Source organism: Arachis stenosperma, chromosome 8, assembly GCF_014773155.1.
Source record: "Arachis stenosperma cultivar V10309 chromosome 8, arast.V10309.gnm1.PFL2, whole genome shotgun sequence".
Lineage (NCBI taxonomy): Eukaryota > Viridiplantae > Streptophyta > Magnoliopsida > Fabales > Fabaceae > Arachis > Arachis stenosperma.
In genome coordinates this window covers 44,723,851-44,742,621 of record NC_080384.1, presented here as the reverse complement: position 1 = coordinate 44,742,621, position 18,771 = coordinate 44,723,851, and the positions used below count along the sequence as shown (strand labels likewise).

The following is an 18,771-nucleotide window of genomic DNA, read 5'->3' as shown; positions in this document are numbered from 1 at the left end:
TGAATCTAATGAGTTATATATAGTAACTAATATCAAGTCTGTTAGTCATTTTGATCCTTTTGTTGCCGAAGAACCTTTTTTGACAGTAATTACTGCCAGGTGACGTCTTATTTACTATCATGACATTATACATTGTGTGACGTGACTTTTTTAACGATACAATAAAAAATAATTGCCAAATTTTTGAATTTGTTAAATTAAAATAAAAAAAGATTTATGTACATGATTTCGCTAGTACAGGTTAAGAGAAGGATCAGAGACTTGTGGGCCTTGGTGGTGATAGAGTCGGACCTCTAGAGTAATGGGGGGTAGTACCGGCAAAGAAATTTCGACGCTCAAGTCAGAATGGATCAAAGAGGTATAGGTAAGGGTTAGGAATGTGTAACATACCTGAGGGAGCCCTTAGCTCTCCTTATATAGTTTGTGTCTGTTATCTTATCTTATCTTGTTGGATAAGATAAGAGAAGTATTTGAATTTGAATATTGGTTAGGGATTAGAGTTTGGACCATGGTGAGGGCTTGGACCTGGGTAATCGGGTCATTACTGCTCCGATAGGGGGACTCCAGGGATCGGGTCAAAACAGTTTCCCCCGGAGTGAGAGAGTGTGCTTGCTCAGACTCATCGCTGGAGGAGTTCGTTTTGTCGTGGAATTGGGAGTTGCGAGCCTGGCATGCGGGATGGAGTGTGATGAGCGGATAATTTATACGCTTTTTGGCATTGTTTTTAGGTAGATTTTAGTATGATTTAGTTAGTTTTTAGTATATAATTATTAGTTTTTATGCAAAAATCACATTTCTGGGCTTTACTATGAGTTTGTGTGTTTTTCTATAATTTCAGGTATTTTTTGGCTGAAATTGAGGGACCTGAGCAAAAATCTGATTCAGAGGCTGAAAAAGGACTGCAAATGCTGTTGGATTCTGACCTCCCTGCACTCGAAGTGGATTTTCTGGAGCTACAGAAACCCAATTGGTGCGCTCTTAATTGCGTTAGAAAGTAAACATCTTGGGCTTTCCAGCAATGTATAATAGTTTATACTTTGCCCAATATTTGATGGCTCAAACTGGCGTTTCAAGTCAGCAAAAAAATCCTGGCGTAAAACGCCTAAACTGGCATAAAAGATGGAGTTAAATGCCTAAACTGGTACCAGAGCTGGCGTTTAACTCCAAGAGAAGCCTATGCACGTGAAAGCTTCAATGATCAGCCCAAGCACACACCAAGTGGACCCCGGAAGTGGATTTCTGCACCATTTACTTATTTCTGTAAACCCTAGGTTACTAGTTCTCTATAAATAGGACCTTTTACTATTGTATTTTCATTCTTTTGATCATCTTTGATCTTGGGATCAGGTCTTTGAACCCTTTCTATTGTTTCATGTTATTTGGGAGGCATGGTCACTCGGCCATGCCTAGACCTTGTTCTTATGTATTTTCAACGGTGGAGTTTCTACACACCATAGATTAAGGTGTGGAGCTCTGCTGTTCCTCATGAATTAATGCAAGTACTATTATTTTTCCTTCAATTCACGCCTACTTCTTCTCCAAGATATACTCTTGTTCTTAATTCAGTTAAGTCAGAATAAAGGGGTGACCCGTGACAATCACCCAATCTTTGTTACTCGCTTAGCCAAGATCCACGTGCCTGACAACCACAAAAGTGGTCTACATGATGTTCAACGTAGTCATTGGACGCCAGCTGGAGTATACTCTCTTGGATATCTAATACAGGGGACTGAGTCCGTGAGATTAGTATCTTCGTGGTATAGGCTAGAACCATTGGCAGCATTCTTGGGATCCGGAAAGTCTAAACTTTGTCTGTGGTATTCCGAGTAGGATCCGGGATCCGGAAAGTCTAAACATTGTCTGTGGTATTCTGAGTAGGATATGGGAAGGGATGACTGTAAAGAGCTTCAAACCTGCGAATGTTGGGCGCAAGTGACAGTGCGCAGAAGGACAATGGTCCTATTCCGACGCTAGCGGGAACCGACAGATGATTAGCCCTGCAGTGACAGCGCAGATGGATTTGTTTTCATCCGAGAGGATCATACAGCTTGCCATGGAAAGGAGTGTGAGGATGAAGGCAATAGGAAAGCAGAGGCTCAGAGGGAACAAAGCATCTTCATACGCTTATCTGAAATTTCCACCAACGAATTGCATAAGTATTTCTATCCTATTTTATGTTCTATTTCGTTCTTTTAGTTATCAAAACCTCATAACTATTTGAATCTGCTTGACTGAGATTTACAAGATGACCATAGCTTGCTTCAAGCCAATAATCTCCGTGGGATCAACCCTTACTCACGTAAGGTATTACTTGGACGACCCAGTGCACTTGCTGGTCAGCTGCACGAAATTGTGTATCACGATTTCGTGTACCAGAGTGTCATCCCAAACTTTTTGGCTGAGATTGGAAGTCCGTGGAGCACTTGGTTGCTCCATTAGTTGTCCGTTGCATTTCTCGAAAAAGGAGAGTTCTGTCAGTTGTGGTTCCCAAGACATCATAATGACGTTTAATGCGAGGAGATGAGTTTTGGGTTTCTTTTCCTTTTTTCCCTCCGTGTGCTCATTCGAAATGTTGGGATTTTTTATTTCCCTTTATTGTAGTTGCTTCTCCTTCTTTCTTCTTTTACCTTTTCATTTTCTCTACTCGAACGCTCTCTACATTTTCTCTTTGGCACTGCGTTTTCACTGGATTGTTGGGGTTTTCATAGGAGTCGTAGTGCTGTATTTCCCTGTGCGCATTGCACTTCCACTTATGCCGTGCAAGTGTTCAACTTTCTGAGAATCAGGCTAGTGCTCTTTGTTTATTTTCATTACTTGTGCGTGGCTATTACTTCCATATTTTCCCTTTGGTTTATTTGCTTTTGTATTTTTCTTTTCAGGGGTGTTTTTTGTGTAGGGTAATAAGAAAATAGGAGGTGCCACTATTTTGACACAGTTTTATGTTTGCGGTAGCGGTAGGAAAATAAAGGGAGGTGCCACTGCTTTTTAGATGTCTTTAGGTGCTTTTAGCATAGAATTTGTATGGTTTTCTCTTATGGGGAGTGGAATGACGGTGGTGCCCCCTTTGGTTTATAGGTATAGTCCGGCAGAGAATTGAGGGTGCTAGGGTTCCCGTTGTTCTGGGACCGGAAGCGTGTCTAACGATTATTATTAGATGACCTCCGACATGTGGGGCACACCTTCTCGGCTTACGGAAGAGGACCTCCAAAAGTTACACGACGAGGCCGTGGTGTGCGGAAGTGGTGAGGCAGAGCTTCAATATGTGCTTTTACTCTCCGGGGTGGACGAGCGGGTGATGAGCGGATAATTTATACGCTTTTTGGCATTGTTTTTAGTATGTTTTTAGTATCTTTTAGTTAGTTTTTATTATATTTTTATTAGTTTTTAGTTAAAATTCACTTTTCTGAACTTTACTATGAGTTTGTGTGTTTTTCTGTGATTTCAGGTATTTTCTGGCTGAAATTGAGGGTTCTGAGCAAAAATCTGATCCAGAGACTCAAAAGGACTGCAGATGCTGTTGGATTCTGACCTCCCTGCACTCGAAGTAAATTTTCCGGAGCTACAGAAGCCCAATTGGCGCGCTCTCAACGGCGTTGGAAAGTAGACATCCTGGGCTTTCCAGCAATATATGATAGTCCATACTTTGCCCAAGATTTGATGGCCCAAACCGGCGTTCAAAGTCACCTCAAGAAATTCCAGCGTTAAACGCCGGAACTGGCACCTAAATGGGAGTTAAACGCCCAAACTGGCATAAAAGCTGGCGTTTAACTCCAAGAAGAGTCTCTACACGAAAATGCTTCATTGCTTAGCCCAAGCACACACCAAGTGGGCCCGGAAGTGGATTTTTATGTCATTTACTCATCTTTGTACACCTTAGGCTACTAGTTCTCTATAAGTAGGACCTTTTACTATTGTATTTGACATCTTGGTAGCTATCTTTGAGTTTTATGCTATCTTAGATCATTGGGAGGCTGGCCTCACGGCCATGCCTAGACCTTGTTCTTATGTATTTTCAACGGTGGAGTTTCTACACACCATAGATTAAGGTGTGGAGCTCTGCTGTACCTCGAGTATTAATGCAATTACTATTGTTCTTCCATTCAATTTCACTTGTTCTTTGTCCAAGATATCACTTGTTCTTCAACTTGATGAAGGTGATGATTGACGCCCATCACCATTCTCACCCATGAACAAAGTGACTGACAACCACTCTTGTTCTACAAGCATCTGAGACTTAGTGAATATCTCTTGGATTTCTGATTGCATGATGCATGGTTGATCGCCTGACAACCGAGTGCTCGCCTGACAAACGAGCCAACCATTCCGTGAGATCAGAGTCTTCGTGGTATAGGCAAGAACTGATGGCAGCATTCAAGAGAATCCGGAAGGTCTAACCTTGTCTGTGGTATTCTGAGTAGGATTCAATGACTGAATGACTGTGACGTGCTTCAAACTCCTGAGGGCGGGGCGTTAGTGACAGACGCCAAAAGAATCATTGGATTCTATTCCGGTCTGATTGAGAACCGACAGATGAATTCCGCTATGCTGTGACCAGAGCATATGCAATCGTTTTCAATGAGAGGATGGGAGGTAGCCACTGACAATGGTGAAACCCTACACGAACTTGCCATGGAAAGGAGTAAGAAGGATTGGATGAAGGCAGTAGGAAAGCAGAGAGACGGAAGGGAAGGCATCTTCATACGCTTGTCTGAAGCTCTTACACCAATGATATACATAAGTATCTCTATCTTTATCTTTTATGTTATTTTCGTTCATCACTATACCCATTTGAGTTTGCCTGACTGAGATTTACAAGGTGACCATAGCTTGCTTCATACCACCAATCTCCGTGGGATCGACCCTTACTCGCGTAAGGTTTATTACTTGGACGACCCAGTGCACTTGCTGGTTAGTTGTGCGAAGTTGTGTTTATGCCATGGTATTGAGCACCAAGTCTTTGGAGCCATTACTAGGGATTGTTTATGTTTTGAAAAGTATTGATCACAATTTCGTGCACCAGCGGGTTTGCTACATAAACCTTGATTTCCCATGAGTCACCGACTAGATGTGGGTTTACGAGTCCATGTTCACGAGGTTGGGGATGTGGCTTCCCTTTTCTGCGTTTGTTCAAGCCTTGCAAAATTGGTGTTCGGTGGCACCGTCTCAACTGCATCCGAATAGTTGGGCGCTATCCGAACTTTCGAACTAGTCTGTGAGTATTTGCAGCTTCCTACTCGTGTGGAGCTCTTTTTGTATTTTTCCTGTGTACTCTCCCAAAATATAGAGTCCCAAAATATAACACTTTGCTTGCAGACAGAACTTCAGACGCTTACCGAGATGTCTCATACCATATATATGTTGTTTTCAGATGCAGGTCAAGAGACATCTCGGTAAGCGTTTGGAGTTCTGTCTGCAAGCGAAGTGTTATATTTTGGGACTCTGTATTTTGGGCTTATGCTTTATATTATGTAGTAGATTCTCCTCTGTATGTATAACTTTATTTTATTCCTCTTAGATGTCGATGTGGAGAAACAGGTTGTTATTTTATCTATTTTTGGATATGTATATATCTATCTATTTATACTTTGGCCAGCCTTAACTTTATAGGTTGAGTCGGAGATTCGGTATATTGTAACTCTTGACATTCTACTCTTTATACTTATGTGTTATCCTTTCCTATTTTACTCGGTTTACGTTCACGCGAGCAATGCGCTTTTATTTTTGCGACTTATTGTTTAACCTTTCTTTCAAGACTCCTTGAATATATATTCATTTCACATATATTGTGTGTGTGTGTGTGTGATTTTATTTTTAGAGGTTGTAATACCTAGTCACCTCAGTCTTATGACTATAGCATAAGATTCTATGTGGTAGGGTATTACATTATGATATCAGAGCAGTTCGTCCTCGTGAGCCTGAGAGATGGACTGCTTATACTTCAATGCATACTCTGAATTATGCCTGTACTATTTAAGATATCTAACCGATATGTCTAGCATGAAGTTCATGAGTGTACCTTTAGTAAATTGAAGCACTTAACTTGAGATATTGAGACTGATCAACTTAATATCACTTATTTTGTGTGGATAGAACCTAAATTGGCAACTCGTGGACGGGGTCGCGGACGGAGAGGAAATGAGATACCCGCTCTGATTGGCAATCAAGCCGAATTTCTGGCGGCGATGACCCACCTTATCAACACTATGTAATCTAAGGCAGCAGCTGTCAACCAAGCGATGGAAAGGATGAGCGAAAATGAGAATGGTAACGGAGCTGGAGGAAGCTCAGCTGCAGGTCCAGGTGCTCAGCAGTGAGCTGTAGTTTGTCTGAAAGATAGCGAAGACCTTTAAGATCTCTTATTTACATTTTTCTTAGATTCTCTCCGCTTTTGTTTTTTTAAAGAACTCATGCTATGTATTTAATCCTTTTGAAAACTTGCCTCTAGAGGCCCTCATGTATCTTTTGGGAGAGATTAGGAAGTATCGTTGTCAACTACTTTTATACTGTACCCTACTCGGCCTAAACTTCGCGGGTCGTGACTAGTGACTATTTACTAATGTTATATATTTGTACTTTGTCTTATTCTTACTTTTTTTTATAGCTTTATCTGTGTATTGTTTTCAATTCACGCTTTGCTTTCTAATTGTAGATACATGAGTGTCACGACTTCGCGATTTTATTTTCACTCTTTTCAGACTTTTCGATTAATACTTCATTTCAATTATACTTATAATTATATATTATAATCTACCTTGAGAGTCGTACCACCTTATTATCATTAACTTATGACTCGAACATAAGGATTTGAATATTAGGATATTATAGTGCTTCTATATAAGTTTTTGAATATGTCACATTAATGTTGTAAATTATTTTTTCTATTTAAAAAAAAAATAAAAAATACTATGTCATAGCTCATGCTCTACGTGGTGGAATTTTAAAATAAAAAATAAAGAAAACTCAATTCTCACTTACAACTAGATATTTTTTCACATTTTTTAAAAGGGAACAGTTAAATAAAGATATTAAAAAGTGTCTTTTTTAAGATATTTTTTAAAAATTAAAATTTAATACATATAATTAATTAAATTATGTTATTTTTATTAAAATTAGATTGGACAAATCAGTTTAGCCAAAAAATTAATAAATAAAATTTTGAACTAATCTATATTAATATATTTTTTATAAAAAATGACTGTAATATTCCTAACTAAAATACTCCTGTTATATATATATATTTTGAAAACTTTAAATCCTAATCTTATGACTACAGAAAAGAAAAATAACTAGAATTTAAAATTCTTAAAATTAATACATATAATAAGAGTATTTTAGTTATTTTTTATAATAAAGACATTGTAGTCATTTTTTATAAAAATAATATTTATTTGGATTGATTCAAAATTTGATTAACCATTTTTCGGTCAGGCCTAATTTTTGACAAAAATAACATAGTTTAATCGATTATATATATTAAATTTTAATTATTAAAAAATATTTAAAAAAAAAGATGTTTTAAAAGTGAACCCCACCATTCTTCGGTTCAACACCTCTCATCTTTATCTTTGGGAATAACACACAAAAAAACTTCCATATCCAAATTTTTTAAGTGAAGATTGCGTGTGCTGCGCTTCTTTCTGCATGTATGCGGTATATATACGGTATTTGACCAAATATAATGTACATGCATGTATCACAAATGCTTCTATGTGTGTAAGAAGAATCCAGTAGCCAATTCTATTTGCTTTTATCTTAAACATATATAAACATGAACAAAGGGCAGAATTGCAAAAGCAAAGATATCATATCTAATACTAAGGTAACCATAGTAAGGCAATGCATTGAATGTGCTAAACCTTACCCCTACCCTAAAACATTTTATAAAACAAGAAACAATGCATGCACTGAAAGCCAAGGTGTTACTAGCTATTAATTATTGATGAAAAACTACACCATATAGATCAGACTCTTGGAGGGTATTTGTTGAATCTGAAACCTTGATTGTTGCTACTTCTTTCAGCCTCATCCACCTTTTTGTACACATAAGACTTGGCTAGCAACAAATACACACACAAGCTCCCAACACTCAATCCAGCCAAGACCCAATAATAGTAATCAAGGTGTGCCCTGTTTATATTGTTACCCAACCATTTTTCACCGCTTCTTGAGCTTATGTCCTCCACAATAGCTATAACTATATTGCTAACAAAGCTTCCGACTCCTACTATGCTTATATAGGCGGCCGCCCCCAAACTCCTCATTGCATCTGGCATTTGATCATAGAACAATTCTTGCAGGCCGACGATTGCGAAGGCGTCGGAAACGCCGGTTATCATGTACTGAGGAAGCATCCACCAAATGCTCATAGGTATGACTGCTTTGGGGTCATCCATGAGTCCGTGGTCTCTAGCCACGCCAACCCTTTTGGTCTCCACGAGTGCTGACACCACCATGGTCAAAATAGACAAGGCTAGACCAACTCCAATCCTTTGTAAGACCGTTATACCGGCCGGATGGCCTGTGAATTTCCTGGCGAGGGGGACGAAAATCCGGTCATAGATTGGAACGGCCAGAAGGATGAAGACTCCAACGAAGCCTTGGAGGGATGCCGGAGGGATTTGGAAGTGGGGCCCTATGGAACGGACTAATGTGCTTCCTTGCTTTGTGAAGTATGTGTGGATTTGAGATTGGACAACACAGAACATCAAGCAACTTAGCCATATAGGGATTAGGCGAAGGACAAGCTTTACTTCTTCTACTTGAGTCACTGAACATAGCCTCCATGGATTTCTTGTTTTGCTTGTTGCATCAACTTCATCTATGATCATTGCTTTGTCCAAAAAGCTGTTTACAATTTCCACAGTAGAATTTTGTTTAGGGGTATTTCCACTATGATAATGTGTCGTAACAAAATAACAATAATGATTCCAAGACAAGAAAATCAGCTCAAATAATATGTTATTTTATTTAGTATTAATTAATTATTGTCATGGTAACTGTGTAGTTATAGATGTTATAGGTATAAAATTATAAATGTAGTGTTAAATAAGATTATTTTAGTTATTGTGTTCCTAGTATTACCACCAATGATGCAGGGATACTAACACGTGTACGGAACACGATATGACACGGAATACGCCGACACGCGAATTTTAAAATTTTATAAGACGTGAGACATGCATATATCTAAAATATAAAGTATTTTTTAGATAAATCGTAATGATATTTTGATATTTTATTGATATTAAAATATAAATTAATTTTTTAATTATGTTTAATGTCTTATTTTAATTATATCAAGTATTTAAAATATTTTTTGTTTTAATAAAAAATAATATATACTATATCTGAATTTATTTTAAAAATATATATTAAAAATAATACTGAACACGCTGACACGTGATGATATTTAAATGTGTCGTATCTAAAATGTGTCCAAAACAACTCAGTAAAATGTCCGTCGTAGATTACCACAAAATAAATCGTCCACTATCGAAGAATGAAAAAAATCAACACAAATAATTCCGATCAATGCACACAATGAATATTCAATGGGATTGGATAATTAATGTAACGTTCCTTCCAAAAACAGGTCAATTTAGTTTTGAGAAATTTTACAATGAATTCATAAGTCTTTGATAGAATGAAACGAAGACTTCGGAAAAGATAAAATTTGTCCGGTATTATAATTTCTTTAGAGACTTGTTGGTATTCTTCTGTAGGAATTTATAAATAGAGAAGAGTGGCACTTACCTACAGTGTTGAGTGTGCTGCAAGGCGTGAAATTTGAGTTGATGATCATGGAGCTGGTTATGCACCTCCTCGTCCTCCCCATAGTAATAATCAGTGTGGCCGGACTTGTCCTTCACGCGCCACTTGCGCACAGCCGCCACGAAGACTTGGGCCATCGTAGTGAATGGACTTCCTTGTGGGCTTTCCTTTCTATACCTATTGATTCCCAACAAGAAAAGTGCCAACGCTATTGCCAGCACTCCTACCAGCACTCCTAATCCTACTCCCCATCCAACATTGTCCTGCTCATATATATTTAAAGGTGAATTATATGATAAAGATGTAAGTTTACAGATTTTTCTTTTAATAGAATGAAAGAGAAATTAATAAAGGTAGAACTTACATTTTGAAAAATAATAAAATAATAAAAAATAACTATAAAAGGAATTATATTCTCTCTCTATACCACTCACATCTTTACATTAGAGTGTCCCATATTTAAAATTAATAAATTAAGAATTATCTTATTGGCCCATTCAGTAAAATGATGATGCTAAATCATGTCATGAAAAAGGAGTGATTTATATGGAAAGTGATTTAATTTTACTTGAAAACTTTAAATTACATCATTTTCTTTCTTTACCTTATTGTGTGAAATTTATATGCTTACTTCTAATTTGAATTAATATGGATATATGGATAAAGTAATTTTTTGTTTATTTTTACAATATCTTTTAATTTACATTATCATTCATGTAGCCAGATGTGTGTATGTTGTTGATCTATATTAGATAAAGGAATTTTGTATTAAAAATATAAATTAAAGTCTTTACTTACTGTTACAAAAAAGGACTGTTTTACATCGTTAGTATTTTTTTTTTGGTAGTTCATCGTTAGTTAAAATTGAATATTCACTGCATATTTCAGAGAATTGTCAATTTTTTTTTTTTTTTACATTGAGCTGATCTAACAATGTATAGCCCATTAGATTTCTTTTTGTATGTGATCTTAAGTTTGGGTTGTGGGTTGTTAGGATGATACCAAAACCAATAATGTTGGAAGGGTAGCCACTAACTTTGGGCAGATATGGTAATAAGATTCAGACATGGGAAAATAACAAAATACAAATTTTAATCATATCTTTACAAAAATATTTAGTTGATACTTGAATGCTTTAAAAATCTCATAATAAAGATATGGTAATTTTATATGACCAAATTATTTTGATAATAAAAAATTTAATTAAGTTAGTCTAATAATTTAATAGTATAGTAAAAATCAGTTAAAAAAGAAGAAAAAAGAACACCAGATAAAAAGAAAAAAAATTGGTTAAACTTAGGTATTAAAATAATTTGTTCACAGTATTATGTTATTAGATAATAGTATAAGACTTAATCTTTTATAATGTTGACATGTCACAATTAGCATCTTATTTAATTATATTTTAGCAACTGTTTTTTCTGTAAAATATTAAAATAAATAAATAAGTGAATAATGATCCGCTTGGATCACTTTTGCAGCAGATAATTCCTTTCGCCTGCCCACATATGATGCATTAAGACCGCCATGAAGAATATATTAGATATATTTATGGTTCTTATAATTTCGTAAAATTTTTAATTAGATTTTTATATTTTTTTAATTGAGTCTTTGTATCAATTTTTTTGAGTTCTTACACTTTTATTTTTTTTATTTGAGTCTTTATACTAATTTTTTTAGTTGGGTCCCTATATAATTAAGTTCATTACTACCAAAAGAGACCTAATTAATAAAAAATTTAGTATAAGACCTAACTAAAAATAAAAAATATAAAAATATAATTAAAAATTTTATAAAATTATAGAGACCAACAGAATAATTAAACCAATATATTGTTCCTATCTGTTTATGTCGGTGAAATTTGCTCCTAAAAAACGAAATGTTTGTAGTCCATAAGTTTCTCCTTGTATGAGATCATCATCACCCACTATATTAGCGAATTCTATAGTATTTTTTATGGTGGTATTTAAATTATCTAACTTATTTTTAAAAATAAAATATTTAAAATAAAAAATAAAAAATTTAAAATTATTTATTTATTTTTTTTTAATAATTTAGACACAATATTTAAAGTACGTAGTATTCATCATATATATTACTATATTTTTCATATTATCCGTTTATGCAACAATTTTTATACTGCCGTCGAGAACTTTTACTTTATATTTTATTAGGAGTTTAATTTGTATGCACTGAGAGTATAAAATATTTTATACAATTAATATAGAAAGTATTTATTTCACTAATGTAATTTTATGTAATTAGATGCATATATAAAATAATTTTACAGTGGATATTAAAATTAAATTCTTTTATTATTTACAAATAAATTTGTTTTATAAGAAAATGCTCTTCTAATAATTTTCAATAATCAATATCAATTAATATATAAAAAAATAATACTCTTAAGAATGTGGTTAATTAGCATAATTACCTGAAGATATATGACTACAAAAACTGCAGCAGCAGAACCAGCAACAATGCCCAAGTACCACCAATTGAAGAAGGAACTTTTGGCTTCCTTCTCCTCCGGCGTGTCCTCGTCGAATTGATCGGCGGCGAAGGTTTGAACGCACGGCTTGTGCCCTCCGTCGCCGATCGACAACACGTACAGCGCCAAGAAGAATAGCGTTGTGTGTTTAACTACCGACACGGATAGTGTCAAGAAAATCATCCCCTGTATTGTGTTAAATATGATGTCACAAACTCACCATCCTTTTCAAAATAGAAAAGAAAAAAAAAATCACTCTGATAATAACATTAACAGAAATATTATTTTTTTTCACCAATATATTTTCATACATACATATACATATAAATCAAAATACATATGCATATAAGTTAATATAATTTTCATGCATACATATACATATAAATTAATACAACATAATTTGCAAACTTCTCATGTTTCATAGAATCTGCATATAATTTTGCGTTCCTGTATAACTTTGAATCAAAATAAACAATATATTACTACTCAAAATTTTACCGCATACTTCTTTTTTTGATATTGATTTTTCTGTTTGAGAGTTGCATGTGGCATTATTAGTGTTTGAGACCATTCTATGAATGTTGACAAAAAATTATTGACAACCTACCAAAATTCAAGAATAAATAAATAAAAGATGAGAAGTGGTGCATTTTTTTTCAAAATAAATTATATTTTCTTTTTCTACAAAATATCTAAGTAATACTTCTCTCTTATTTATTTATAAAAATACTTTCATCTCCTGTAAAATTTAAAAAATATATATACTTTAATCCATTCAACCAAAATACCATTTAATAGTTATTATAATTATGCATATATATATATATATATAACAAATTTTATTTATTTTTAATGTTTTATTATTAATCATGAGATATATAAAAAGTTTAAATAAAATAATTTTATAACTAGTTAAAATTTTATAATACGATAAATATTAAAATTAAATAAAATTTATTACAATAATAAATATATAACTTATAGTATTATTATTTGAATCAACTAAATAATTATTATTAATTTATATATAATATTAAAGAGGAGTGTTAGGGGATCAGCAAATTTTGTATTTTGTAACCATTAATTGGTCATCAATAATGTTTTTAATGATGTGAGATTATATCTAATGGTGAGAAATCACTCACTCTTCTTTTAATGGTTAAGTACTGGCCAAATTGTTAAAAAAGTGCTGGCCTTAGACTTTTCCATTACTAAATGGTATTTTGGTTAAATAAATTGAAATATATATTATTTTTTAACTAGAAAAAATATAATATCATTTAGATAAAATGAAAATGTCAGTTTCTCATAAAAAATACGATTTATTAAATTTAATTAAATTTCACTTCTACACTTGTGGGTACTTTCACATAACTGTAACAGATAAGCGCATGCATGTTGCATGGGCTGACTAATGTATAATGTGGACAAAAATCCTACCAAAGAAAATGTGCAAATCTTATAATGGGAATATTGGAATCATACACTTTATGTACGAGTCCTTTCACGGCTGATTTTTTTTTTGGAGTAATATATTTAAATATTATAATTTTTTGTATTTTTAAAATTATGAAAAATACATAAATTAAAATTTCTGATTTTTTTATTTTAAATTTTTAATTTTTTTAAAATAAAAATTAGACAATCCGATTTTAAAAATAAAAAAACTTGATTTTTGTACTCCAAAAATTAAATAATCCGATTTATATACATTTTAAAAATTAAAAGGTTTAATTTCTATATTCTAAATCAAAGGCTGTCATATTTAAGATTAACACCCGAAAAAATTCATAGTTTAACTTTTTCTAATCGGTTTAACAGAATATTTTTTATTTCTATGTTTTGAAAAAATAAATAAGCTTTCTGAGTGATTCTCCATCATATGAAAAACCATTTCAAACAAGTCAACTTGAAGGGTTTTAAATAGATAAAAAAAAAGTTGGAATTTCATTGAAACCAATTATTATAACATAAATTTTTTTCCCTAATTTTTCGGTGACCAAAATTTTTTTCGTAATTAATATTTCAAGATTTTAAAGGGAAAAGCGTAAACAATTTATTTTATTTTATATTTTTAGATAAAAAAAATCTGAATAAAACAGTGGTTATAAAAAATTTCATGATTTTATTGTGGAAAATATCAAAGCAATTTATTGTGATATTGATGGTTCGTACAGCTTGCTAGACCCAATACATATGACTAATACATTATGAGAAAATTTACTATATCAACACTTTTATTAAAATTTAGTCAATATTTATTTAATAAATAAAAAATAAATAATTTTACATTATTAAATATAATTTTATATTATTAAAAATATTAATAATAATTAATTAATAATTACAAATCACAAAATCTACTACTCTTTTAGCATTTTTCATAAATTTTTGTTATATCACATACCACCAATCGCATTAGATTCCGTGCAAGAAGCCAAGAATCAAGAAACCAAGGAAACACATTATTATTGGATTTTTAAAGGAATAGGTTAAGATTATAAATTAAAATTTTTTTAAATATAACAAATTTAAATTTTTAAAATATTTATTTTATATTTATATTTAAAAATTTTATTAATGATAAATTTATCATATACATATTAACTAAACCCTAATTTAATACTACCAAACAAGTGAAACAACATAACAATTATGGAATACGTATATTTTGACGGGAGTTAATATGTATTGGAACTGCAACTTCAATAGAATATTTGTGAACTATCACTTTTCATATTTGCGAAAAAAAATTGATTTAAACTTAAAATTTGCATTGAAATAAATAAATAAAATAAAATTGATTATATTCTAGAGAGATAATATAATTTTTAATAAAAAATTAATAAAATTTTATAATTTATATAATTATTTTGATAAAATAATTAAAAAATATATAAAATTTAAATTAAATATAAACTGAGTATTGAAATAACGAATTTTATATTTAGTATCAAACTACTAGCTACTATTTATGACATATAATTCTATAAATACTAAAAATAAAATTGAAATTACTCTGAAAAATATGTTAAGGTTCTTAATTAAAAAGTTCTTATGAAAAAATAAATTATTTTATTTTTTTAATATATAAATTAAAGTAAAAATTAAAAACGAAAGAATTATAATAATAATTTAATATATGTTCTTATTAGAAGTCATAATAATTAAACCTTAACATCATTAATAATGAAAATCTATACTATATAAAATGAGATATTGGAAGGATTGGGTGTTTAAGTTTGTAAAAATATATTTTATTATATATAATTGATAAAATTACTTATCATCTTTAATAACTTAATTTTTATTATTTAAATACACATTTAATAAATAAAAGAATGAATTAATAGACGTGATACAGTAGTAGTAACAATGATAATTTTATGGAGAATTTACCAGGAGATAAATAAGTGAAGATAAGAGAATGGTCCTGAAGCGACCGAGACAGGAATCAGCAATGAAGCCACCAAGCAAAGGGAAGAGCGAGGAAACACCAATCCAAGTGTTGACATTTTTTGCGGCGGTTGTTATTGGTTCGTTCAAAACATTTGTGAGATATGTGATAAGATTGCTCGCCAAACCTTGGTATGCAAATCTCTCCGCAAATTCCACGACTGTGAAACATATAAATAATCATCATCGCATAAAAATAGGATATTATTATTATTATTATTATTATTGTAAATTTTTCATTCATTAAAAATATAAACTCTTATTTATTTATTTATTTTCTTCGCTCTCTTCTGGCTGGATCAGCTGTCAGCTCACACACCCACACCCAAGCACGAAGCACGAAGCACCATCACAAATTCACTCTACTCTCTCTCTCTCTCTCTCTCTCAGAAAAAAAAGCATCTCTCTCTTCTCTTCGCTCTAATGAACATGAACATGGACAAGAACAAGCACATAGATCTCTCATAGGGGGAAAGTGATAGATCGCCACTGCACTGGAATGAAGAAGATGAATTGCATGGCGGCCGTGGTTTCTCTCTCATCGTTCTCCCTCCATCTATCGCCACCACCGCCGTGTCGCTGCCATCTCTCTCATCAGCATCTCTATTTTCTAATTTTTTTTATTTTCCTGTTTTACCCCTTTTCAATGTTCATTTAAGTTTTATCTATTCTTTTAATTGTTTATTGATTTGTTGTATATATTGTTGATTCCCATTGCAAATACGTTGATGTCAGTGTTTATTTATTTATTTTTTTGGTGGTTGGGGGGGGGGGGGGGGGGGGGAGGGTGTAGGTTGTTTAAAAGAATGGGTGAGATCCCCAAAATGAATGAAATGGAGTGAAGAAGAGAAGAGAGAGAAATAGGGGGTATTATTGGGAGAAAGGACAATTATAAATGGAATTGAAGAATTGGAAAACTCACATATAATGTAGATGGCAGCATGCCAACCACCTTTCTTAGTGTGGTGAAAGATGAGGGAGTTGCTCTTGCTGCTGGGGCTATCTGCCATGGTTGTTGGAAGCTATAAAGCAAAGGTTATTAGGGATGGTAACTTTCTTAGTGTTTTGGGCGAATCAAGTTTTCAGACGCTTTGAGGGAGGATTTGCTGCTCCTATATAGCCACGAATCTATCACTAGTGAGTCACTGAGTGACCTTTGTTTTTTGGATTTTGTGTGCCAAGTGCCAACTGCACTAATAATTAATAAATTTGGACCCAAGGAAAAGTAAAAGGAGATTGGTTGCTAGTAGTAGTGCCAGGGTTTACCACGGAACATGCCATAAATGATAAACGTTTACTACTTCAATTCGTTCTTAATTTAGTTAAGAGAATAAATTTAAAATGTTTTAGTTCGTCTAATATATTTAAACGCATAAAAAATCTTACCAGATTTACAAAGTAAATATCTAAAGTGTCCTAACATTTTAAATTTAATATCTGGATCTTTAGGAGTAGAAGTGAATCAAATCAACTCACTAACTAATTTGAGTTAGACTCGTTAATAGTTCGATAAGTTGAGATCGTGAGCTAATGAGTCAAATTTGAATATAGAATTGAGCTCATAAATTAAATGCGTCGAGCTTGAACTTTGATAAACTCAATTCATTAGCTCGTGAGTTAGCTCGATTATATATATAGTTTATACTTTTAATATTATATACATAAAATAATAATATATAATTTTATATATATTAATGTTTTTATTTAAAATTTTATAATTATTTTTTATATGATTTTGATGTAGAACATAAATAAAAATCTTATAATTAATAGATATACAATATATAAAATTAATTTTTTTAATATATATTGATATAAACTTATAGATTATAATTCTCTTATTTAAGCCAGTTCGTGAGTTCGAGTTGGTTCATAAATTTTCAGTGAGTCAAATTGATCTTAAAAAATAGGCTTAATTGTTAAAGAATTGAGTCGTGAATCAAGCTCAATTTTTTTGAATCGAACTTAAACTTGATCTAGATTGGTTCACTCCAACCCTATTAGTCTCTAATAAATTTGTTATACTTTGAAAGTTTTTTAGAATTATTCTAGTGATACAGATTAATTTTTCCTTTTGTTTTTAGTAATTTTTAATTAATATATATGGTAGATAAATAAAATTTTAACAAATTTATTAATAATTTAGTTTTTAAAAATAATCATTATAAGAAATTAATTTTTTTAGAGTAAAGTATCGTTTTTGTCCCCAACGTTTGGGGTAAGTCTCAAAGTTGTCCCTAACGTTTCAATCGTCCTATTTAAGTCCCTAACGTTTTAAAATTGACTCAATGTTGTCTTGCCGTTAAGGATCCGTTAACAAAATTGACGGCAGGACAAAATTGAGACGATTTTAAAACATTAGGGACTTAAATAGGACGAAAACGTTAGGGACAAAAACGATACATAAAAATAAATTTTAATTTAATTTTATCTTTTAATAATATTAATTTTTTACTGTACATAGTATTCGATTATTTTTTAATTACATCTAAATAAATTACACTTAATCACATCACTTTTATTTTAAATAAATTTATTTTTTATAATTTTAAATAATTTTGATACATTAGAGACAAAAGGTATAATTTATATTTTATTGTATATATATTATTTTTTTCTTTTCTCCAAATTTATATATTAGTCATTCTACAAACATTTTATGATAACTAAAAATCTTTAAGAGTAAAATTATAAAAAAATTAATTTATTTAAAATGAAAGTAATATGATTAAGTGTAATTTACTTAGATATGATTAAAAAATAATTGAATACTATGTATAGTAAAAAATTGATATTATTGAAGGATAAAATTAAAAGTTATTTTTATGTATCATTTTTGTCTCCAATGTTTTCGTCCTATTTAAGTTCCTAACGTTTTAAAATCGTCTCAATTTTGTCCCGCCATCAATTCTGTTAACGGATCTCTAACGGCAGGACAACATTGAGTCAGTTTTGAAATGTTAAGGACTTAAATAGGACGATTGAAACGTTAGGGACAACTTTGAAACTTACCCCAAACGTTAGGGGCAAAAACGATACTTTATTCTTTTTCT

General features: G+C 32.0%; 1 protein-coding gene across 1 annotated transcript; it reads right to left on the bottom strand.

The window, feature by feature from the left end:
- Positions 1 to 7,717: 7,717 nt before the first annotated feature.
- On the bottom strand, positions 7,718 to 16,876 carry LOC130946375 (protein NRT1/ PTR FAMILY 5.4-like). Its single transcript, XM_057875102.1, has 5 exons — positions 16,641 to 16,876; positions 15,662 to 15,879; positions 12,206 to 12,448; positions 9,754 to 10,034; positions 7,718 to 8,844 (listed from the first exon to the last, which is right to left on the bottom strand). The coding sequence occupies exons 1-5, from the start codon at positions 16,726 to 16,728 to the stop codon at positions 7,962 to 7,964; spliced, it is 1,713 nt and encodes a 570-aa protein (XP_057731085.1). The 5' UTR covers positions 16,729 to 16,876; the 3' UTR covers positions 7,718 to 7,961.
- Positions 16,877 to 18,771: the final 1,895 nt, after the last annotated feature.

Excerpts from the sequence above, each read along its gene's own strand:
- LOC130946375 (XM_057875102.1), bottom strand. The coding sequence starts at position 16,728 with ATGGCAGATAGCCCCAGCAGCAAGAGCAACTCCCTCATCTTTCACCAC. Across the intron at positions 15,880-16,640 it reads TGCTGCCATCTACATTATAT|TCGTGGAATTTGCGGAGAGA; the intron begins GTGAGTTTTCCA and ends TATGTTTCACAG. Across the intron at positions 12,449-15,661 it reads CTTCACTTATTTATCTCCTG|GGGATGATTTTCTTGACACT; the intron begins GTAAATTCTCCA and ends AACACAATACAG.